We start from the raw sequence: 25,985 nt of genomic DNA, 5'->3' as shown, positions 1-25,985 counted from the left end.
TGCATGCATTACGTATTATCCAAAGCAAAATCAACTGCTGGTTTTACAAATAATCCCTTCCAAATACATAGTTAGAAATCAGTCTATGGATGTGGGACAACTAATCTGCAGCTAGTTGACATTTGTGTAGGGCATTTTTGTAACAAATTGTTGTTAACCTCTTAATTTATTTCTCAACAGATGTGCCTTTTTTATATATAGAGTGACTCTATTTTATTTTACCAATTCTGCTTTTGTTGCTCCGGCTATGGTAATAATAGGTATTGGAGGATGACTTGCAAGAAGCCAGGAATCAAGTGGAAAAGATGCACAACAAATGTAATGACCTGTCATCTCACCTTGTTGATCAACAGACAGAACTAACACTAAAGGATTCTGAAGTCACTAAATTTAGGCAAGTGATGTTTTGTTAAATATAATATGAATTTCACAAGTCAGTTGAATGTACCAAATAGTTTAATGATGAGTTTGTAGCGGCCTGGACCTGCAGAACTCGAACCGCCATTGGCGGCCGCGGGCGCATGCGCGGGAGCGCGGCGTAGACTAACCGCGGGGCGGGCCTTCCGGCAGGGACCTTATGTCACGTCCACCGGAGAGGGTCTCGGGTACTTCTGCGAGCGCGCGCGCGTTTTGTTTCAGTCAGTAAAAGTGTGCTCCGGTCCAGCCTCCACGCCTCTGCGTTTTCTTTTCTGCCACGCACTGCGTACGGCTACATTTGGTGACCCTGACACTCCCAGACGGCATCTGGAACCCGCAACATGAATCCCAATGACTCGCACAACGCAGTCTCGCTCAAGCTCCCGACTTTCTGGGCTGCTCAGCCCCACGTTTGGTTTGAGCAGGCTGAGGCCCAGTTCAGCATCAGAGGCATTACAGCCGACGCCACGCGGTACTACTACATGGTCAGTGCGCTCGACCAGGACATGGCAGGCCGGATCATCGACTTCCTGCACCATCCACCTACGGAGGACAGATACACTAAGATCAAGGCACTCCTCCTCCGCACTTCCGGACTCTCCCACTGCGAATGAGCTGCGCGGCTTCTGCGCCTGGACAGCATGGACCGCAAGCCATCCGAGCTGATGGACGACATGCTGGCGCTCATGTATGGCCATAAGCCCTGCCTCCTATTCAAGCAGCTGTTCCTTGAGCAACTGCCAGAGGACATTCGCCTCCTCCTTGCGGGTGAAGATTTCAGCGACCCGCGCAGCCTCGCGACCAGGGCGGACATTTTGTGGCAGAGTAAGCAGCGGGGAGCGGCTTCCATCTGCCTAACCACAAACGCGCAGCCTAAGGCCAAGACCCCACAACCGAAACCGCTGGGACCCACGGGGCACAAGGATGAGGGTTCGGACCAATGGTGCTTTTACCATTAGAGGTGGGGGTCAAACGCGTGCCACTGCCGTCCACCGTGTGCCTTTCCGGGAAACGCCGGGGCTGGCTGTCGCTAGTGGCTTTGACGGCTGGCCATTGCGACAGCCTCCTGTTCCTCTGGGACCGACAATCCGGGTGATGTTTCCTGGTGGACACCGGGGCCGAGGTCAGCGTCCTTCCCCCCTCAAACATGGACACCCGTACCGTGGCCCCAGGCCCCGACCTCACTGCCGCGAACGACACCACCATCCGGACATATGGCTCGTGTATCATCCCACTGCGTTTCGGCCCCAGCTGTTTTACCTGGACCTTCACAGTAGAAGCGGTGTCGCGGCTGTTACTAGGGGCAGATTTCCTACGGGCCAACCATCTTCTGGTCAACCTGAAGGGCCGACGTTTGGTCCACGCCGAGACTTTCCAAACCTTCCAGCTCGGGGAAGCCCAGTTCCTGGCCCTCCACCTAGACTCCGTCACACTCTCGGGTGACGAGTTCGCCAGGGTGCTGGTGGATTTCCCCTCCATCATCACCCCACAGTTCTCCACTACAGATCCCAAGCATGGCTTGCAGCACCACATTCCCACGCAAGGACCACCGCTGCACACCCGGGCCCGTAGGCTTCCACCCGACAAGCTCCGCCTCACCAAGGAGGAGTTCTGGAAGATGGAGGAGATGGGGATCATCCACCGCTCGGACAGCCCTTGGGCATCGCCACTGCACATGGTGCCCAAGTCCGCAGGAGGTTGGAGGCCCTGCGAGGACTACAGGAGACTCAATGACGCCACAACCGCTGACAGATACCCGGTGCCTCACATCCAGGATTTTACGGCCAACCTCCACGGGCAACCATCTTTTCAAAAATCGACCTGGTCCGAGGGTACCATCAGATCCCTGTGCACCCCGTTGATGTGCCCAAGACAGCCCTCATCACCCCCTTCGGGTTGTTCAAATTCCTAAGGATGCCCTTCGGCCTCAAGAACGCTGCTCAGACTTTCCAGAGGCTAATGGACTCGTTGGGGCAAGGCCTGGATTTCGTCTTCATCTACCTAGACGACATCCTGGTGGCCAGTAAGTCACGGAAAGAGCATGTGGCACATTTGCGCCAGCTCTGCCAGCGCCTGAGTGACCATGGACTGGCAATCAATCTGGCGAAGTGCCGGTTCGGGCTGACGGAAATTGACTTCTTGAGCCACAGGGTCAACCAGCATGGAGCCGCCCCTCTGCCGGACAAGGTCCAGGCCATCCGCCAGTTTCCCAAACCCAGCATGGTCAAGGGCCTGCAAGAGTTCATGGGGATGGTAAATTTCTACCATCAGTTCGTGCCGGCGGTGGCGCGCATCATGAGACCCTTGTTCGGTCTGATGGCTGGCAAGGCCAAGGAGGTGGAATGGGACGCGGAGTCCACAGAAGCATTCGAGCGGACCAAAGAGGCGTTGGCGAAGGCGGCCCTCCTAGTACACCCGAGAGTCGATGTACCCACGGTGCTCACGGTCGACGCTTCCAACACGGCGGTCGGCGGAGTCCTGGAGCAGCTCATTGAGGGCCAGTGGCGACCGCTCGCCTTTTTCAGCTGACACCTGCGATCACTGGAAGTGAAGTGCAGCACTTTCGACAGGGAGTTGCTAGCGCTCTACCTAGCTATCCGGCACTTCTGGTATTTCCTCGAAGGAAGGGACTTCACCGTGTATACGGACCACAAGCCCCTCACCTTCGCCCTTGCAAAGGTATTGGACCCATGGTCTGCTCAGCAGCAGAGGCACCTCTCGTTCATTTCGGAGTTCACCACCGACATCCGCCACATCGCAGGGAAGAACAACGTGGTCGCTGACATGTTGTCTCGTCCCCACATCCACTCAGTGACCACCTCAGCCCCAGGGATTGACTACACGGCGCTGGCGCAGGCACAACAAGCGGACACCAAGATTCTGGCCTATCACACAGCCGTTTTGGGACTCCAGTTGGAAGATGTCCCCGTCGGCCCAACAGCAGTTCGGCTCCTGTGCGACACGTCAACTGGCAGGCCTCGGCCCGTGGTACCAGCAGCATGGAGGTGGCGGGTGTTCAACACGCTACACGACCTGGCCCACCTGTCCATCTGGGCGTCTATCAAATTGGTAGCAGACAAATTCGTTTGGCATGAACTGCACAAGCAGGTCGGACACTGGGCCAGGACCTGCGTGCACTGCCAGACTGCCAAAGTCCAGCGGCATGTGAAGGCTCCCCTCCAACAGTTCCAACCGACGCTCGGCAGGTTTCAGCACATCCACGTGGACATCATCGGCCCCCTTCCCGTCTCCCGGGGCGCTAGGTATATCTTCACCATGGTTGACAGGTTCACCAGATGGCCGGAGGCCGTGCTGCTAGCGGACATGTCCACTGAGTCCTGCGCCAGGACGCTCATCGCAAACTGGATCACCAGGTTCGGACTCCTAGCGGACATCACCTCTGACAGAGGGGCACAGTTCACGTCAGGGCTGTGGACAGCACTGGTGCAGCTCCTGGGCACCCGGTTACACCACACCACGGCGTACCACCCATAGGCCAACGCCTTGGTCGAGCGGTTCCACAGGCACCTCAAGTCAGCCCTGATGGCGCGCCTCGGAGGACCCAACTGGACAGATGAGCTTCCCTGAGTTCTGCTGGGCATCTGCACGGCCCCCAAGGAGGACCTGGGCATCTCCTCGGCGGAGTTGGTTTACGGCACCCCCCTGACGGTCCCGGGCCAGTTCGTGCCGGAGGCCCAAGGTCCAGCAGGGATGCCGGCGGAAGTGCTAACGAAGCTGCGGGACAAGGTGGGGAGCCTGGCACCGGTTCCGACCTCCAGACACCGTCCTTTATCCCTAAGGATCTCTGGGACTGTGAGTACGTTTTCATTCGCAGGGGCATGCACAAGTCACCTCTGCAGAGGCCGTACGAAGGACCCTTCAAGGTGATCTGGCACAGCGGATTTATGTGTGTCATGGAGGTGGGTGGCTGGGAGGAGACCTTCACAGTGGACCGCCTCAAACTGGCGCATTTGGACATTGGGCAGCCCGTGAAGGTGCCCTCATCGCTCCGGCAGGGCAGACCACTCAAGAGGGACACACAGGCTGGGGGTCCCCCCACTCCCGATGGACGATTCTGGGGAGGGGGGTGGTGTAGCGGCCCGGACCCACAGAACTTGAACCGCCATCGGCGGCCACGGGCACATGCGCGGGAGCGCAGCATAGACTAATCGCGGGGTGGGCCTTCCGGCAGGGACCTTACATCATGTCCGCCAGAGAGGCTTTCAGGTACTTTTGCGAGCGCGTGCGTTTTGTTTCAGTCAGTAAAAGTGTGCTCCAGTCCAGCCTCCACGTCTCTGCGTTTTCCTTTCTGCCACACGTCGCGTATGGCTACAAGTTAAGCTTTTTGTTTTACATTACTAGTAAGGCATACAATGTTAGAAGTATATGCTTTAATTATAGATTGAGAGTTCAGGCTCCCTAACAATAGAAATTATTGGTCGGTGCACAAGTATTTCAGAGATGGAATATATAGGATTCAAAAAACTCTCAAAATGTTAAGATTAAGTTACATTTTAATAACTGTTGAATTTGACAGAACAGCAGGAACACACAAAAGCCTAGGTTAAAGGTTCAACATGCCCAGACTTTAGTTTTATGTGACAGCATGTAAATCTTTCCTGCATTAAAGCCATAGGATTAGTGCTGCATATTTGAAAAGCTGCTGAGAAATGGAAAACTCAAAAGGGAAAGCTGTAATAACTTGGCTCTTTCACTCATTACTGTATAGGCAGATTGGGTGGGTACATTAATTTGTATGAAAAAGCTAGCACTTCCTAAGAAGTAGCATTATGCAAATCTTAAACCTGCATTTAGATGCAGTGAGATATTTGATCAAATTTATCTGTTGACTTTTATTGCAGTCATTTTATCCTGCTAGCACACTATAACCAAAGAATTTTATTGCATATTTTCTTTAAGAGGGTAATGACAGTGTCACAGAATACGACTAGAATAGTGGATTGACAAATGAGGACATGTATGTTTGTAGTTGGAACATATGGACAGTTATAATTCTCATTAGACATGGCGCAGAGCGTTATATGGAACCAACTTTGCCACCCTTTAATGTTGGAACCATTGCAGACATTGAAACATAAATGGAGTTCACCGGATGATATTATAAGCACTTGAAATACGATCTCCCTGACATCTCGCCCCATCTTCACAAGATGACTAGTATTGTTAACTTGGAGAAATAGGTGTGTCAACTACTTACTTGAATGATTTATGTCAAATTATTGAGGCATGTTAACAGTGTAGTTCCAATGGTACTTTCAGTTAAGCATCAAGTTCAAACCTCCAAGGTTCACCACATTTCCAATTGCATATTGAAATTGGACTCTGACAGCTTTTAGCCTCATTAACATAGTTGTACAGGATAATGGCTTTACCTCCAAGTTACTGAACATATGCCTTAAATTGTATTAAACCAGTTCATGCTAATAATAGCTGTCTTTACATTATATTACAACTTATGAATCAGGTCACCAAGTCTTTCTATTAATCCTCATGTAAACAAGGGGTGAGTAATGTAGAACTGGCACAACTTTGTTTTGAAGCTGATTAACATTGGACACTTAAAAAAAATGCTGAAATGGACGAGCCATGGAAAATTTCTCAAAACTGTCCTGAGTGAACATAGGCTGCTGGAAAAGGGCTCAGTAGTGGAGAAACATTTCCATCAGTTTCAATGTTGTCTGTATGTTTCTGTATCTTAATGTGCTTGAGACAGATGGAATAAATTGGACCAAGTGAGAGATTTCCTGTTCCAGGAATATATTGCATTTCCAAATTATTTTTAATATTAAAATCAGATTAGAAATCATGTGCTGTAAACATAAAGTTTGTTAAGGAATGTTAATGTTATGCAATAGGTTTTTGCAACATAAAAATAATAAGTTCTTTGTGGAAAGATAGTCAACCAGTAAGTTGGCAGTCTACCTATACAACATCTGGTTTCACTTGACCATGACAATGTTTTACTGGACTTGATCCAGGGAATCCTGTGTTAGTGGAATAGAATTCTGGAAGTATGTTTCCTTCAAGTGAAAACTGTGTCATAGTTGAAGACTTGTTAATTTCAATGGCCTGGTTGAAGCATAGTTGTCTCATTTATCAAGGTCTTCCATGTAAACAAAAGAAATATACAGGGATTTAATTTATCCCTTTCCCCCCATAGAGGAATGCCCTCATTAATCACTCATTCACCTACTGTCATCTGCACCCAGTTCAGAGAAAATTAGACATCATTTGCTTTGCATAGAACATATTAGTTTGCCCAGACCTCCTTTATATCATAACCAATATTGCTCAAATGGGTTATTATCATATTGTTGTTTGAGGAAGAATGCTGTGTTCAAAATTGCTGTCACATCTATATTACAATAGTGACTACACTTGAAGAAAATACTTCATTTTCTTTGAATCTGCCTGACTTCGTTAGGTCGTGTAAGGTACTACAATGCAAGTTCATTTTCCCTTTCATCTGTAGATGATTTTGTGCAAGTTGATCAAACCAAATATTGGACAATTTTCCAACAGGTATATTTTATTAAGAATATTTGAAGTCTGTGTGTGTTTGAAAATTTAAAGGATCATTCAGTGTGAATGTGAAAAGGATGCATATGACTGCAGCAGAATGTAAAACTTTAATTGTACTGCCATCTACAGAAAGTAAATCGGCTCCAAGCTGATGAATGATGTATATTAAGTTAACTGTAAGCTGTGGACTTTTCCATGGCTCATGCACTCTGCAGAATATAATTGAGTGTGTGAAATGTTGCAAATGAAGAGATAATTATTGTTAATTAGACTCTGTTTAAACATGATATTGCATTGTATTCCTCCTTTATTTGGTTATTACTTCAGTAGAATCTTTAGTTAGCAGTACTTTGTTTTAAAACTTTTTTTTCTGAAGCAATAAACTACAATGATCTTTGGTCATCAGACATGAAATATTTTGAAGTTTTTGCACTCAATGTTGATATTAGCAATACTGGCCCATATGGCCAACTGATGCTTATACAGTACATTTTTTAAATGTTGTCTTGTTTCAGTGTGTCTTCCTAAATAGCCTTTATGTTTTCTTCCCTTCACACCAATTAAGAATGTCAATGTTTAAATAGTAGCACTTAGAATGTATGTTTATTTGACACTGCAATATTGTGCATTCATATTGGAGGAGGTGGAAACTGATTTCATTTAAAACTTGTAAAGAGAAAGATGCATATCCTTTACAGAAAATTACGATTGATTTTGTGATGTGTTACACTACAACAATAATATTGTCAAATATACATTACTTACCTTTAGTCTTTTTATTCCATTAAGACATTTTCTTATACTTTAAATATCCATATTTTATGAGCATTTGTTTAAACTCAAATTAAAAGTTGGAGAATTTGTATTTTTAAACAAATGCAACATTTCCCACATTTTAGAACATGGAGAGTAATTTCATAAGAACATAGACCATTACAGCACAGTACAGGCCCTTTGGCCCACGATGTTGTGCCGACTTTTTAACCTGCTCTATAAGGTCAATCCAACCATTCCCTCCCACATACCTCTCCATTTTTCTACCATCCATGTGCCATGTGTCTTAAATGTCCATAATGTATCTGCTTCTACCAGCACCCCTGGTGGCGTGTTCCACGCACCCACTGCTCTCTGTGTAAAAAAACTTACCTCTGATATTCCCCCCGTACTTTCCTCCAATCACCTTAAAATTATGCCCCCTCATGTTAGCCATTTCCACCCCGGGAAAAAGTCTCTGGCTGTCCACTCGATCTATGCCTGTTATCATCTTGTACACCTCTATCAGATCACCTCTCATCCTTCTTCCCTCCAAAGAGAAAAGCCCTAGCTTGCTCAAACTATCCTCAGAAGACATGCTCTCCAATCCAGGTAACATCCTAGTAAATCTCCTCTGCACCCTTTCTAAAGCTTCCACATCCTTCCTACAGTGAGGTGACCAGAACTGAACACAATATTCTAAGCGTGGTCTAACCAGGGTATTATAGAGCTGCAACATTACCTTGCAGCTCTTGAACTCAATCCCCTGACTAATGAAAGCCAATATGCCTTACGCCTTCTTAACAACCCTATCAACTTGCCCAGCAACGTTGAGGGTTCTATGGACTTGGACACCAAGATCCCTCTGTTCCTCCACACTGCTAAGAATCCTGCCATTAACCCTGAATTCTGCCTTCAAATTTGACCTTCCAAAGTGAATCACTTCACACTTTTATTGGTATTGGTATTGGTTTATTATTGTCACTTGTACCGAGGTACAGTGAAAAACTTGTCTTGCATACCGATCGTACAGGTCAATTCATTACACAGTGCAGTTACATTGAGTTAGTACAGAGTCCATTGATGTAATACAGGTAAAAACAATAACAGTATAGAGTAAAGTGTCACAGCTACACAGAACTTGCAGTGCAATAAGGTGCAAGGTGACAACAAGGTAGATCGTGAGGTCATAGTCCATCTCATTGTATAAGGGAACTGTTCAATAGTCTTATCACAGTGGGGTAGAAGCTGTCCATAAGTCTGGTGCTATGTGCCCTCAGGCTCCTGTATCTTCTACCCGATGGAAGAGGAGAGAAGAGAGAATGACCCAGGTGGGTGCGGTCTTTGATTATGCTGGCTGTACCTCACCAAGACAACGAGAGGTAAAGACAGAGTCCAAGGAGGGGAGGCTGGTGTCCGTGATGCGCTGGGCTGTGTCCACAACTCTCTGCAGTTTCTTGTGGTCCTGGGCAGAGCAGTTGCTGTACCAAGCCGTGATGCATCCAGATAGTATGCTTTCTATGGTGCATGTGTAAAAGTTTGTGAGAGTCAAAGGGGATAAACCGAATTTCTTTAGCCTCCTGAGTAAGTAGAGGCGCTGGTGAGCTTTCTTGGCCGTGGCATCTACGTGATTTGACCAGGACAGTCTGTTGGTCATGTTCACTCCCAGGAACTTGAAGCTGTCAACCCTCTCATCCTCAGCACCATTGATGTAGACAGGTGCATGTACACCGCCCCCTTTCCTGAAGTCAATGACCAGCTCTTTTGTTGACATTGAGGGAAAAGTTGTTGTCATGACACCATTCCACTAAGCTCTCTGTCTCCTTCCTGTACTCCGAATCATCGCTGTTTGAGATACGGCCTACAACGGTGGTATCATCTGCAAACTTGTAGATGGAGTTAGAGCAGAATCTGGCCCACAGTCATGAGTGTATAGGGAGTAGAGTAGAGGGCTGGGGACGCAGCCTTGTGGGGCACAAGTGTTGAGAATAATCATGCCGGAGGAATTGCTGCCTATCCTCACTGATTGCGGTCTGTTGGTTAGAAAGTCAAGGATCCAGTTACAGAGGGAGGTGTTGAGTCCTAGGTCTCGGAATTTGGTGACAAGCTTGCTTGGGATTATTGCATTAAAGGCAAAGCTGTAGTCAATAAACAATAGTCTAACGTAGGTGTCTTTACTGTCCAGATGCTCCAGAGACTGTCCACTGGGTTGAACTCCATCTGTCACTTCTTAGCCCAGCTTTGCATCCTATTAATGTCCCATTGTAACCCTTGACAACCTTCTACACTATCCACAACACCACCAACCTTTGTGTCATCTGCAAACTTACTAACCCACCCTTCCACTTCCTCAACCAAGTCATTTATGAAAATCACAAAGAACAGGGGTCCCAGAACAGATCCCTGCAGAACACCACTGGTCACCGACCTCCAGGCAGAATATGCTCCATCTATAACCACCCTCTGCCTTCTATGGGCAAGCCAATTCCAAATCCACACAGCCAAGATTCCCTGGATCCCATGCCTCCCGACCTTCTGAATGAGCCTATCATGGGGAACCTCATCAAATGCCTTACTAAAGTCCATATACACCACATCCATTGCTCTACCCTCATCAATGTGTTTTGTCACATCTTCAAAGAATTCAATCGTAACAAGAGACATGTTCTAGTTTATCAGCTTGTTTTACGCTGTCCTTACAAACGGCAAGGTCTCTTTCAAAAGTGAACACTGAACAAAGTATTCATTAAGGACCTCCCCTACCTCCTCCAATTCCAGGCACATGCTTCCTCCTCATTGGTCCTACCTTCACTCTAGTCATCCTCCTGTTCTTCCCATACGAGTAGAACGCCTTAGGGTTTTCCTTAATCCTACTCGCCAAAGCCTTCTCATGCCCCTTCTAGCTCTCCTAAGTCCATTTCTGATTGTTAATGGTCTCCTGGGGTGATTTAAAGATGTGAGTGGTATGGCCATTCATGGAATACTTAACTTACCAAAGCAACAGGGCTCATGAGATAGTCTTTATCCTATTTACTGGAAGATTCATTACTTTATGTAGACATATTTTTAAATACAGTGTTCATCTTCCATTGTTGATGGTTTGGGTCAAACCCCACATCAGGATTCTAAGACAGATGTACAGAGTGCTCCAGGTGAGACTAACTGATACTATGTACAAATCCTGTTAAATTTAAAGTCTAACCACCTTCTTCTATTCCTTGCTCCCAATCATGCATTTACCAGATGAATCTGGCTAATCCATTGCTATCTAGAGAATGGTATTGGTTGTATCTGGAAATTGTTTTTGTGGTATATTTGTGTATAAATAAATCTTGTGAATATTTAATGTTATTACATTATCACATAAGCAAGTGTTAGCAGGTGGTTAAAGTAATAAAGTATTTATCCTTGTGAAGCTTCTGGTGTCATCCAGATATTAATATAGTTTGGACATATGAGGACTCCACAACTGGTTCACACATCACAAAGAGCTTCAACATCTGCTCCACTTTATTTATCACTCATAAGTGAATTCAATCCTGTTGTTGTCCCATTCTGTTCTTGGGGAAATCCTAAGTCAGTAAGTGTGTCTTCCCTGGCTACTATTCCTGCTGAGAGCTTTTAGCTCTTTAACCTGTTGCGTATTTGCACAGTTAATAGACTCTGCAGCATAGCTGATTTTAGTTTAATCCTATCGTATTTGCAGCAGACAAAAGAGCATGGTGGTAGAAAGCCACAGACTGAAGATGCTGATGGTCAGTTTAATGTTTTTAATGTTATTACAGTAAGAAGAAGAATCTGATACCAGTAGATGTCTTTGATTTATCAATCAGCTGCAGTTTAACAATAAGGTGTAAATAACTCGTAAAATTTGATGCAATGGTTTCAAACTTATGATTACCAGAAGAAGGTCATGTAAAAGCCTTTGGCTAGGATCTTCTGAGTCCTTGTTGTCCACGGTGATGGTACCGGAGGATTGGACGGTGGTAAATGTTGACCCCTTATTCAAAAAAGGTAGTAGGGATAGTCCAGGGAATTATAGACCAGTGAGCCTTACGTCTGTGGTGGGCAAGCTGTTGGAAAGGATTCTTAGCAGTAGGATCTATGGGCATTTGGAGAATCATGGTCTGATTAGGAACAGCCAGCATGGCTTTGTGAAGGGCAGATCATGTCTCACAAGCCTGATAGCGTTCTTTGAGGAGGTGACCAGACAGATTGATGAGGGTAGTGCAATAGATGTGGTCTATATGGATTTTAGTAAGGCACTTGACAAGGTTCCACATGGTAGGCTTCTTCAGAAGGTCAGGGGGCATGTGATCCAGGGAAGCTTGGCCATGTGGATTCAGAATTGGCTTGCCTGTAGAAAGCAGAGAGTTGTGGTGGAGGGAGTGCATTCAGATTGGAGGGCTGTGACTTGCAGTGTCCCACAAAGATCGGTTCTGGGACCTCTGCTTTTCGTGATTTTTATTAATGACTTGGATGAGGGGGTAGAAGGGTGGGTTGGCAAGTTTGCAGATGACACAAAGGTTGGTGGTGTTGTGGATAGTGTGGTGGATTGTCGAAGATTGCAGAGGGACATTGATAGGATGCAGAGCTGGGCTGAGAAGTGGCAGATGGAGTTCAATCTGGAGAAGTGTGAGGTAGTACACTTTGGAAGGACAAACTCCAAGGCAGAGTTAATGGCAGGATTCTGGGTAGTGTGGAGGAGCAGAGGGATCTAGGGGTCCATATCCATAGATCCCTGAAAGTTGCCTCACAGGTGGATAGTGCAGTTAAGAAAGCTTATGGAATCTATCCTGTCATGTTCATAAGTCGATGGATCGAGTTTAAGATCCGCGAGGTAATGATGCAAAACTCTGGTTAGACCACACTTAGAGTACAGTGTCCAGTTCTGGTCACCTCATTACAGGAAGGATGTGGAAGCATTGGAAAGGGTGCAGAGGAGATTTGCCAGGATGCTGCCTGGTTTAGAGAGTATGCATTATGAGGAGAGACTAAAGGAGCCAGGGCTTTACTCTTTGGAGAGAAGGAGGATAAGAGGAGACATGATAGAGGTGTACAAGATATTGAGAGGAATAGATAGAGTGGACAGCCAGCGCCTCTTTCCCAGGGCACCAATGCTCAATACAAGAGGGCATGGCTTTGAAGTAATGGGTGTGAAGTTCAAGGGAGATATCAGAGGAAGGTTTTTTACCCAGAGAGTGGTTGGGGCATGGAATGCACTGCCTGGGGTGATGGTGGAGGCAGGTACATTGGTCAAATTCAAGAGATTACTAGATAAGCATATGGAGGAATTTAAAATAGAGGGATATGTGGGAGGAAGGGGTTAGGCAAGGTTTAAAGGTCGGCACATCATTGTGGGCCGAAGGGCCTTTATTGCGCTGTACTGTTCTATGTTCTAAAAGGGAAGTCTGCTTGTTGCTATCTTGGACTCTGTCCCATCATTTTCAATTTTGAAAAGATGTGAGATTAAGATGAAAGGATGTCTGAATAAGATTTGCGCGGGAAGTGTGGCCAAGAGCCATATTGGAATCTATCCAGTCATGTTCATTGTGGTGATTAGCAGTCTGTGTAGTCACAAGAAAGGAACGTGTGACAACTAGCTCAGAATACTTTTATCAGCTACTCATTTAATGTACTCAGCAGCAGTGGTGATAAACTGCTGCAGTACAGCCATATTTAATGTGTCCTGGTCAGCTTTTAAAACTTTCAGTTAGTTTCCAGGATGCACTTAAAGTTTCATGCCCTGGTAATATTTCCTTGTTTAAACAGTTTTGTTGTTTTCTTGGTTCTTTGAGCTTTATGATGGCCAGAAGCAAGTTTGAAAAAAAATACTCCTTGCTATCTGCAGGCTTTGGTGACTGCTTAGAATTGTTTTGATCATGAAAAATTGTGTTTAAAGAAGTTTTTAAAATGATTTAAAATTTCTTGTTGCCATTCGTCATGGTTTAATACTAACATTAACTTTTGGCATTTCCTTCTTAGGCCAAGTTATTTTCTATTTTTCTTATCGAATAGACATTTGCTTGGAGGAGTTAGTGAAAGAGCAGAGTGAATCTTGATGTAAAATACTGGCTGCATTCTCTAATTTAATGGTTGTTATTTATTCACTGCTTGATGCTTATCACCAGCTTTTAGATTTGTTTTTCAGTTATGTCAGCCATTTACTTCATCAGCTGGATGCTACGTACCTTTAGTAATATGCTTGATTTCCCAATCTGTTGCTCATGGACAAGGAAGAGTTATGTATCTTTGTATCCCAAGGGAGTGCAGAGACTACAGTTCATACATGTGAGGCATGTGTACATGCCTTCCACGGGAGATTTAAACATGTGCTTTAATGTTTGATGGGAAACAAAGACGTTATTGAGATCTGTGGTCTGGCGTCAGATGGGTTTTCAAAAGTTATATACACCTAGAACATCCTTTCAAATGAATGGTGTTTGCCATTATTTATGGGTAAATAGTGCAAGGAGTAGATCTGTGGTTAAATGCAGATGTCCAAAAATTGTTGTCCGAGTTGTGGCATCCCTCTAATTTTATCCTCACTATTGAAATGCATTGAAAGGCATGAGGTTGGCTTATTTTCTTGGTAGATATAAACTAAACTCAACAAAATTGTATATCCTGTTCATTTCAATCTAAGTACCCTTTGAATGGTATGACGAGCATTGACTACTGTCAGTCAATCTTTCTGGCATTGAGAATTGACTGTAATGATTATGGAGTTTCATTACTTCAGATTTTGAGTGTTGGAGATTTTAAAAATGCCAAAAATTAAAATTAGAAATATTTTTTAAAATTAAAACAGAAAATGCGAGAAGTACTTAGCAGGTTGGGCTCAACTGTTTGTGTGGCACAAGTAGTGCAGCTAGTAGGTCCACTACCTCACAGTGCCAGAGACCTGGGTTCAATCCTGACTTTGGGTACTGTCTGCGTGGAGTTTGCACGTTCTTCCGGTGCCTCCTGGGATTCGTCCGGATGCTCCGGTTTCCTCCCACATTCCAAAAACATGTGGGTTAATAGGTTAATTGGCTACAATAAATTGCTCTTCGTGTGTAAGTGAGTGGTAGAATCGGGGGGGGGGTGGGCGGGGTGGGGGGGAGAAGTTGAAGAGGATGTGGGAAGAATAAAAAGGGATTAATGTAGGATTAGTGTAAAATGGGTGGTTGATGGTCAGTGTGGGCCTGTTTCAATGCAGTATCTCTCTATGACTCTGAGGTCAGGAGGACCTGTGGAGAGAGAAGCAGTTAATGTTTCAGATTGATAATCTTTCATCAGAACTGGAAAATGTGAGTGATCAAAAATATTTTAAGCTGCAGGCAAAGGGAGGAGAGAAGTAGAGAGCCAAAGAGAAGGTCTTTAACAGAATGGAGCCACCGGGAGAAAGTGAGTGACTCAAGTGGTGGTAATAGCATTGGTTCAAAGAGGGTGGTAAGGCCAAGTGAATAACAGAAGGAATGTTTCTTGCAGGTGTAAATAGAAAGATAAATGAAATCTGAATTTACCAGAAGACGAGAGAGATAAAACTATATGTTGGAAATGTGAGAAACAATGTGGCTGATAACCTAAAATTCGATGTTGTCTCTGGAAGGCTATACTGAGGCTAACTGCAAGATGAGAATTTTCCATGAATTACATTGAGCTTTATCGGAATGAAGCCAAAAACAGACAGGTCTGAATGGAAGTGGAATGGAGAATTAATATGATTGGTAACTGGAATCTCAGGGTATTGTAGCAAATTGAAAGGAAAGGAAGCTTGCTGGAAGGTATGGTCTCCCACTCTGCATCAGTTTCTACAGTGACTACATCATGAGCACTGAGTCCAACATGCTGAATTGTGAGAAGTATAAGTGAATTGCTGTTTCACCTGGAAGAAGTGTTTGGGTCCTTGAAGGATGGGGAGGAGGAGAAAGAAGAGCAAGTGTTCAGCTCCTGTGGGTGCAGTGAAAGGGGGAATGGATATTGGTGGAGATGGAAGAGAACCAGTATGTCTTGGTGAGAAAAGTCCTTTGAAATACGTGAGTAGTGATATATCTCCTGTTGGTGGTGTAAGATGTTATGGAGGATGATCAATGGGGCATAGACAGGGTTAATGCAAGTAGGCTTTTTCCACCTAGATTAGGAGAGATAAGTACGAGAGGACCTGGCTTTAGGGTGAAAGGGGAAAGGTTTAGGGGGAACTTTAGAGGGAACTTCTTCACTCAAAGAGTGGTGGGAGTGTGGAATGGGCTGCCATCTGATGTGGTAAATGCGGGCTCGCTCTTAACTTTTAAGAGTAAATTGGATAGATACATGGACGAGAGAGGTCTGGAGGGGTATGGGCTGGGGGCAGGTAAATGGAACTAGCAGAATAATGTTTTGGCACAGACCAGAAGGGCCGAATGGCCTGTTTTCTGTGCTGTAGTTTTCTATAGTTTAATGGTTCTATGGATGTGAAGACTAGTGGGATGGAAACTGAGGGTAAGGGTGACCGTAAATTTGCTCTGAGTGGACGGGAGAGGGGATAGGGACAGGTGTGGAAAATGGAACAGATATAGATTTGAGGGCTCTTACCTATTGCTCTCGCTGCAACTTAAGTCTTTTTTGTCCTCCTGCTTTTCCTAATTTTATTGAAAGGTTATCAACCTAATACATTGTCTCCACAGATGATGCCTGAACTGCTGAGTATTTGCAGCATTTACTGTTTTTATCTCAGATATCCAATAACTGCAGTAGTTAGCTTTTCAATTTATTTTTACTTTTTCTTCTCTTTCTTTCCATTCCTTCTTTCCCTCTTTATTTCTCTATCTGTATCCCTTTGAAATCCATTCAGGGCATCCAGACTGGTTATGGAGAAACCCAGTTGCATTTCCTGTTAACTCGGATCCATGATGCATATTTTCCTCACTGCAATGTTATCAACTTACACTTTTAGCAAGATCCCCTACAAAGGAATTTAAAAATCTAAACATGCAAGGACAAGTCTGTCTAATGACAGACTGTAGAAGATGCCTGACATAACAAAATCTGGATCAGTATGGCAAATATCCAGCAAAAAGATTGGAGCTCCAAGGATAAAGCAGAATATTGTAGTCTGTCCCCCTGAGTGGTAACTTCTGAAAAGGCAAATTGTTGCTGAATTTTTGAAGGTGGTGTGGCTAAGGTAATGACTGCATTTTGTGGGGTTATTGTCAATTTTTAAAATTCCTTATTGATGTTCAAAATTTACTTTAATAAAATTAATGGGTACCTGAAAGGAACAATATAGGATCCATGTAAAAACTGAAGTTTCTGTCCATGTAATGATTTTCAAAGATTCAGCCAATTAAATTAATTGTGTGCACATTGCTTTGAGGTTTATGAAAAAAAAATGTTAGCAGTGAATGACATGTTGTTCTCAAATCTGGCTGATGGTGACATCAAAAACACTTAATGTAGGGTTCCCAATTGACCATCAGCACTTTTAGCAATTGTGCTTCTACAAATGCCAATAAACTTGTTTATGTTTAATTCATAAATTTATCACACAGGAAGGAGTTACTGGACTTGCAGGGCTTGTACAAAGAAAGCATTGATCATGCAGCCCAACAAGCTGAAATCATCCAGCAGCTGCAGGCACTCAATCTGGAAACCCAGAAGATGCTAAGAAATCAGGAAGATGCTCATGCTTCAGAAACTAAGACTTACCAAAAGGTTAGTGGTAAAATTCTTGTAAGTAAGGCCAATTTGTATAGTTTGCAAAAAGCATTTTTCTTTTAGAAACCAAGTGGCATTTTCATGTTTGCCTTTGGAGAATACTTTTGTAGATAGATCACTTGCTTGCTTCTGATGGCATTGTTAACCTTCAGCAGTGTTATTTGCCAGTTGTGCTGTTGTATACCTGTAGAGTTTTGCCTGCCTAGTTTACAGTTTATTCAAATCTTCATAAATTGACCCAAATGTTTTTATGAAGTAAAATAATAAAGATTGCTGAAGTGATATATTTTTCAAAAGTAGTTTATCTATAAAACGTATAGTTAAATAGTAAATTACAAAATTTACTTTGTTTGAATCATGGAGTCATAGAGTTATACAGCACGGAAAAAGACCCTTCAACCCAACTCACCAAGTCAACAAAGTTGCCTACCTCAGCTAGTCCCATTTAACTGCATTTGACCATATCCTTCTAAACCTTTCCTATCCACGTACCCGTCTAAATTTCTTTTAAACATTGTAATTGTACCTGCCTCCACCACTTCCTCTGACAGCTCATTCCATGTACTCATTGCTCTCTGTGTGGAAAAAATTTCCCTTCAGGTCCCCTTTAAATCCTTCCCCTCTCTTAAACCTATGCGCTCTAGTTTTAGGCTTCTCTACCCTGGGAAAAAGACTGTGACTATCTACCTTACCTATACCCCTCATGATTTTATTTACCTCCATAAGGTCACCGCCAGCCTCCTTCACTCCAGGGAAAGCACTCCCAGTCTATCCAGTCTCTCTTTATAACTCAAGCCCTCCAGTCCCAGCAATGAACTTATGAATCTTTTCTGCACCCCCTCTAGCTTAATCACTTTGTTGCTGTGATGACCGGGATTTCACATAATACTCCGTGTGGTCTCACCAATATCTTGTACAGCTATCTTGTACAATATCTCCTAGCTACTGTACTCAATACCCTGACTGATGAAGACAAGCATGCCATATGCCTTCTTCACTACTCTGTCTATCTGTGTCATCATTTTCGAGGATGTCAATGTTTTAGGTTGAAACCCTGCATCAGGACTGAGGGGAGAGAAGACCAGTATAGAGAGGAGATGGGGAGTCATGTGACAGAGGAGGAGTGAAAGATGACGGCAAGTTGCGCCAGGTAGGGGAGAAGGGGGAGGTGGAATTGGGAGACAGAGGCAGGTGGATGATAGATGGAGGCAGACAAAAATAAAAAAAAATGAGAGGCAGAGGGAGCAAGGTGGGGGGAGGGAAGTGTGAATCATGGAGTCATAGAGTTACACAGCACGGAAAAAGGCCCTTCAACCCAACTCACCAAGTCAACAAAGTTGCCTACCTGAGCTAGTCCCATTTAACTGCATTTGATCATATCCTAAACCTTTCCTATCCACCTACCTGGAGGGAGTATGGAGACAGTTGCTGGAGGGTGATATGCAGGAATACAAAGGGCTACCGGTGCCTAAGTCTGATATAAAGGAGGTGATGATGGGAACCACAAGGGGAGAGGTGAATGGCAGGTGGAACCAGAACCAGGTCGGGGAGGGGAAGTTGGTGGGGGGGGGGGGGGGTGAGTGGGCAAAGGGGAAGCCTGTGGGTGACCTATGTGTGTAGTGGATGAATGGAACCTGGTGAGGGGTACAAAGGTGGGTGATGGATCTGGAGGGAGAAAGGGGACAAAAATGGGAGGACTGGAGGAGGATTGGAAAATCCCACCAGAGGGGAGAGTTGCCTAAAATTGGAAAACTCAGGTACATGCCATAGAGTTGTAGACTATACCCAGGTGGAAAATGTGTTGTTCCTCTAATTTGCACCAAGCAATCTGCTGGAGTAACTGAGTGGGTTGGGCAGCATCTGTGTGGGGGGAGAAGCAACAAACAATCTGTCGGAGGAACTCAGCAGCTCGAACAGGAAGTGTAACACTCATTCTTACACCTCCTCCCTCACCACCATCCGGGCACCTAAACAGCCCGTCCAGGTGAGGCAAAGATTCACGTGCACCTCCTCCAACCTCGTCTCCTGCATTTGGTGTTCCTGATGTGGCCTCCTCTACATTAGCGAGACCAAGTGCAGACTCTGCAGAGCAACTATGCTTTGTCTGCACTGGCCATCCTGAGCTCCCAATTGCATGCCATTTCAGCTCCCCTTCCGATTCCCACACTGACCTGTCTATTCTCGGCCTTCTCCACTGCCAGGGTGAAGCCCAACAGCACCTCATATTCTGCCTGGGTAGTCTGCAACCCAATGGCATGAACATGAAGTTTTCCAAATTTATGTAACTATCCACTCGGGTGGGTTTTTAGCACTGCCCCCTTCCTCACCCTTTCTGTCTCCTTCTGATCCTCCTCCAGTCCTCTCATTTTGGTCCCCTTTTCCACTGGCCCCACGTCATCAATCTTTATCCCTCCTCCCCTATCCTGGTTCTCTCCACCTACTGCACGCATAATCCATTCAGAGTCCCCCGTCCCTATCTGGTTCTGGTTCCATCTGCCATTCAACTCTCCCCTATGGTTCCCATTATCACCTTTACTTATCAGATTCCAGTACTGATAGTCCTTTGTGTTCCTGCTTATCTCCCTCCAGCAGCCGTCTTCCCTTCACACTCCCCTCCCCCCACCTCGCCTCATCTGCCTCTCATTTATTTTCTTTTTGTCTTCCTCCATCTTTCATCCACCTGCCACTGTCTCCTAACTCCACACCCCTCCTCTCCCCTACCTGGTGCAACCTGCAACTCTATGGCATATTCCACTGCTCCTCAGTCCACCAGTCACCTCGGGCTCCTGTTCACCACTCCCTCTCTCCTCTTTATACGGCCATTTCCCCTCTGCACTTTCAGTCCTGGTGCAGGGTTTTGACCTGAAACATTGACAATTCCTTTTCCCTCACAGATGCTGCTCGACCCGCTGACTTCCTCCAGCAGATTGTTTGTTGCTCCTTCAAATGTATAGTTGCTTCACTTGATAGTGGGAGAGAGGGACATGTTGTGTGCTTCTCTCTAACTTTCTAAATTTATGTCAGCCAAAAAATGCCTGTCAGCCTAGGGGATCATCCAGGTAGTGCAGGAACAGGCTAATTTCTGGCATGTTTCTGGGAAAACTCTCATTCTAAAATATTCTGAAATCATAATGTGAGCCATGAGGTGCAAAGTGGAGAATTCTAGTGCAAAACCCCAGTTTTCTTTCTCTAAAACTGTAAAAACATTCTTTTGTGCAGTTGTTCTGGATCTTGCTAATCTTCAAAGGGCCATATTGGTTGAAACTTCCTTCATTGTTTCAGCGAATGAGGGATCAATCTATGGAAGCTCTCTTTGACATAGTGGAAGCAAAAAGTATTCTTTAAGTGAAATGCCAATGATTCTTTAGTAAATTAGTATTTTGGAAAATAGAAGAGAAGTAGCATTTGGAAGGCATAGGGGACTGTGTTTCCCAAAGTTCCTTGTCCTTGGGGTTTTCTTTGTTTGCCTTGGTCTGTCCTTGATAAAGATTGATTGCTGTGATTTGTCAACAACACCATTATCATTGTATCAAGGGACCACTAGAAAGATGGAGAAGAGATAAACCAAATGGACCTTAATCTTTTCCTTCTTCTGTTTTTTACATTCCTATGTAAGGATTTCTATCACCACCTGTTTGGGAATTGTACTTCACAGAAGAAGTCATTCAGAAGCAATGGTATAAACTGTAATGCCTACATTACCACAGTCACATATCCAACACTGGCTCTGAAAGTCACAGGGTTACAGGGGAACTGGCACAGGAGAGGAGTTGAGGTCAGCATAGATCAGCCATGATCATACTGAATGGCGGGCCAGGCTTGAGGGGCCCAATGGCCTACTCCTGCTATTTCCTGTGTCATTTGAACTTTAGTGCAATAAGCCACATGTAACATTAAACATTGCATTGATAATAACACCTTGCACTCACTTTAACATAAAATATTACAAAACTGTGCTTGACATCAAATTGGGCCAAAGGGTCTGTTTCCGTGCTGTATAGCTGTGACTCTATGACTCTAAGTAACATACAGGGATATTAGAAACGGCCAAAAGCTTGGTCAAAGTTGGTAGGTTTTAAGGCAAGTTTTAAAATAGGGATAAACTTAGAAATTGGAGAATTTCAGATCTTTGGGCCTGGTTAATTGTAGGTTAGCTGGAAATTTACAGAAGCATAAAGCAAGCTGCACATGTATTAAACTTTAATTCATTATCCAGGTCAACCAGTGGCAGCATAACAATGTATTCTCAAATAACACCTGTCTTCCTGGTCTGAGGAGGTGGGTTGTACCTGTGTGATCTTATGGATTCCATCCCTTCAATCTTCAAACATGCATGTATGTGGTGGGGGTTGGGGGAGGGGTTGGCATCACCTAGTCCTACCTATGGTGTTTCAAGAGTGAAGAGTTTGATGTGTCAATCTTTTCTCCCTGTACGGAACTATTTTACAAATTAGACAACAGTGTTTATGAATATCCTATCTATCTGTGTCTTTTCAGCACTAATGGAATACATGTTTCGTATTAGAATTACAGCGACCTGAACATGCATTATGATACATTGAAAGCTAGTGAGGCCCAACATCAACAAAGACACTTCTCCATGACTGCTCAATTATATCAAAAGGAACAACAAATAAGCCAACTTCTGGAAAAGCTCCAAGAAGCTTTAGATTCTAAACAGACTGCAGTGTGTATGACTACTGCTCAAGGTGTGGACCAGGTAAGGTACTAGGTTGTAATCCCTTTTCCATCTGCCAATCAGCATTTTTCACCTGATTCACCTATTGCTCACCAGCTTTGTCCCCATCCCTTCCCCTCACCTCTTAATCTTAATCTTTCAGTCCACCTTAATCTACCTCCCCTTAATCTTTCAGTCCAGATGAAGGGTCTTGCCCTGAACCATTGGCTGTCTATTTCCCTCCACAAATGCTGCCTGACCTGCTGAGTTCCTCCAGCAGTTTGTTTATAATACTGGTTCACTGTATTGTACCGAGATAAAATGTTAATGGGGTGAAGAAATCTGTTAGGATTGATGGAGGCTAATGGTGAGAAGGAGCTGGGGTTAGAAACTTGATCTACTATGTTGCAGTCATCTTTAATGAAAAAAGGGAGATAAGAAACATAAGCAGGCTGTTCAGCACCTTGAGCTGACTCTGCCATTAGGTAAGATCACGGCTGATCTTTTGCTTCAATTCCACTTTCCTGCTTGAACACCAGACCTAGAAATTCTATTGTATAATTCCAAATGGAAACAGTGCTGCATAGTTGAAAATAGGCTTAACCAATTTTTATATATTTTGCATTGAACGCCATATTGCCCAAATGGGAAATTCAATACCTGGCTTTTTAATCAGGTTTTCATTTGTGAAAGCACCTTTTTTCTGGCATAAATCTCCCCAATTAGTGCATTATCAACCTCACTGCTCTGTAAACTGATAGTTCTTATTGACTCAGAAGAAGCAGCTTTAACTAACCGTGTTTCCCGTGAACCTGTTATTTATAGAGCCAACCTTCATTCTTTTCCTCATTCAGATCCGTGGTCACCCATGGCCGCAAATACAGGCTCCTTGACATTAGGATCATGGTCATTCCTGGCCTTCTAGCCTCAGGATCATTCCAGGATGCAGCTGTTGATGTCTTCTACATCTCAAGTTTTCAACAGACTGCTGCCTTTGGGATCACCCAACATCACACCAAAAGACAATCAAAACACTGCAAATAAAAGAAATTTAAAATAAAAACAGAAAACGCTGGAAACACTCAGCAGGTCAGCCAGTGTCTGTGGAAAGAGAAACAGGCTTAACATTTCAGGTCAAAGAACTAATGAAGGGTCCTCAACTTGAAATCCTTTAACATTATTTGTCTTTCTGCTTACGGTGCCTGACCTGAATAGCTCCAGCATTCTCTGTTTTTTATTCCATACTGAAAGAGCTTCAGCTCACAGGAGTTGGCAGAGTTGGCAGGCTTTCCAAAGTCCAGGTATTTACTCTTTGACAACTTTCTGTTGGGAAGTACCTGGCTATTGCCCTGGAGAGACTCCTTAGCTTTCATGCACAAGTGTTCTTCACGAGTCCCTCTGACTGCCTGAGAGCACTTTTTCATCCTCTTCTCATCATTTCTACGTCTTTTCTTTAAGCACAGTAGCTTGATGTATGCTGTTAGTTTTGTGGTATGTCCTTTTGAGATGATTTCTGAGGTTGCAGCTGCTAGATTAAATGTTGGAAGTTGTGAAAACTTGCAGTGCATCGAACAATAGCAAGTGCTGAAATTGGCACGGCGTGGCATTACATAGGTGAACCTGTTAACGCTATTCTGTAAACGTCACAATTGAAGATCACTTTGTTGATGGGACTTTTAAAAACAGCATTAAGTTGACATGCACTGCTGCAACTTCATTAAAATGCAGTAAAGCAATTTCTGAGCCTAAATCTGTCAATCTCCTTGGTATCCTAAAATTTGTTGATCTCTGTCTTAAATATGCTATGCTTCATGAATTTGCTTCTGCATTTGCTGCGGCAAAGGTGCTGTTCCAGGAATTTTTTTTAAAAAGGGACTTTTGTCATATATAGGGATGCTAACTTGTCTTCACTAAAGTAATGTTGGAAAGAGTAACAGATGATACTCATATGATTTAAAAGTAATTTAAATTTTCTATCCTGATTTATATTTTGATGTACTTCCGGAGACTGAATTGATTTGCATCCTTTTGTTTTAAAGCTAAATTTTGAATCATCTTTGAAGAAAAATCTGTGGTTTAATATCCCCTGACTTTTTCTGAAACATAGCCTTTGCTGAAACTGTTGGAAATATCTTCTCTCAGCGCTAGTACAGGAAAGGGTACACAGGCTGCTTTTTTAGTATTTTCTGGTCGCAAAATGCTTTGCTTCTTGCTTTCAATAAGAAACCCTTACCATTGCCATGTATGCCTGATGTTTGAGTTAGAACAGGTGGAGGATTAATAGTACATGCGATATGGGAAATGATAACATTAAAAGATAGTACTTCGATTATATTCGCTTACCATACTGTTAGTCTGTAGGCTGTAGAGACAGAAGCTGCCTTGTGTGGAACACCTGTTCTTGCATTCCAAATCAATTTTTTGTCTCTGGCATCATCAAGGTTATGAAAACTGTAGGAAGGAGATGGTGGGGTGACCAGTTGTCTACCTTGGCAACTCAATGAGGTCATTAAACCACTTCCTGCAGGTTGGTGAATTTAGAATTAATTGGGATAAATCTTAATTGCACGTGGTCTCTGAAGTTTGTGTCGTTTGCTTGATCTGGTTGATATCAATGTTTCACAAGTTGCTTGCTTCCATGAGTAAAACTATTTAAGGGTTCTTTCTCACTTCTACACCTATGCACTTCCTTAGATGTTTTCCTTTTCCTCTTCTTTTTCTCTGACTCTCTTCTGCTTCATCTTACCTTTTTTCTGACAATCCACTGTCCCCTGCTTGAGTTGTTTTTGTTCCCTTTTTTTGGATATTCCTTATTTAAATCTTGGCACTTGGCTAGTTGCTGTAACCACCTTTACTATCCAATTTTTTTGCAGTTCTGCCTTGGCATATCTTGTGTCCTGGATGAACTACATGCCTGTGTGTGTGTGGATTGACTGACTCTGCAACCTATACCAAGTTTCACTCTTCCATGTCGATCTACTAATTGCATCAATGAAATCCTGCAGAATAGATATTGTTGCCCTGTTTAAAAATAAAAAATAGATTCTTCACATGGCTGTTGAATTTGCGAGCCTGGGTAACTTAAACCTTCACCGCATAGCTCCCTGAAAGTGGCAACACAAGAGCATAGTAGTAAAGAAGGTGAATGGAGCCCTTGTCTTCATCAGTCAGGCATTGAGTATAAAAATTGGGAAGTCATGTTGTAACTGTATAGAACTTTGGTTAGGCCATATTTGGACTATCTGAACACCAGATGACAGGAAGGATGTGGAAGCTTTGGAGAGGGTGCAGAGAGGTTCACTGGGATTAGAGCATATGAGCTATAAGGAGAGTTTGGACAAACTTGGGTTGTTTTTTTTGGAGCATCAGAGGCTGAGGGGTGGATCTGATAGAAGTATATAAATTAAGAGAGGCATTAAGAGGATAGATAATCAGAGTCTTCTAACTCAAGATGGAAATGTCAAATACTGGAGGTCATAGGTTTAAGGTGAGAGGGGGAAATTTTAAAGGAGATGTGCGAGGCAAATTATTTTGCACAGAGAATTGTAGGCACCTAGAATGCACTGCTAGGGGAGGTGGTGGAACAGATATGATAGCAACATTCAAGAGGCATTTAGACAGACATATGAACAGGTAGGGAATAGAGGGATACGGACTATGTGCAGGCAAATGAGATTAGTTTAGGTTGGCATCATGGTTGCCATAGATGTGGTGGGCTGAAGGGTCTGTTCCTGTACTGTATCGTTCTGTGTTCACCCCACTGAAATGTTTGCTCTTTATGATGTAGTTGGACATAGCAGCCAATTCCAAGGAGCCACAACCAGCAAAGAAAACTGGGAGAACCTGTTTCTCTTCCAAGGAGGGACATGCATCATTAACTTCCATCTGAAGCACTCAAAGACATCTGAGACTTTGA

The 25,985-nt window shown here is 44.1% G+C and overlaps 1 protein-coding gene across 6 annotated transcripts in view; it reads left to right on the top strand.

Moving 5' to 3' along the window:
• Window positions 1-25,985, top strand: part of cntln (centlein, centrosomal protein) — a 432,461-nt gene that overhangs the window by 101,463 nt on the left and 305,013 nt on the right. For all 6 annotated transcript variants that reach the window (XM_052019932.1, XM_052019931.1, XM_052019933.1 and 3 more), the window contains exons 7-9: window positions 261-394; window positions 17,226-17,388; window positions 21,917-22,111. In XM_052019932.1, the coding sequence (XP_051875892.1) occupies window positions 261-394; window positions 17,226-17,388; window positions 21,917-22,111 (492 nt within the window). The remainder of the gene's footprint in view (window positions 1-260; window positions 395-17,225; window positions 17,389-21,916; window positions 22,112-25,985) is intronic.

The sequence above is a fragment of the Pristis pectinata genome, chromosome 7, assembly GCF_009764475.1.
Source record: "Pristis pectinata isolate sPriPec2 chromosome 7, sPriPec2.1.pri, whole genome shotgun sequence".
Classification (NCBI taxonomy): Eukaryota; Metazoa; Chordata; class Chondrichthyes; order Rhinopristiformes; family Pristidae; genus Pristis; species Pristis pectinata.
Note: the sequence above shows the minus strand (reverse complement) of the source record. Positions and strands in the feature narration are given on the sequence as shown.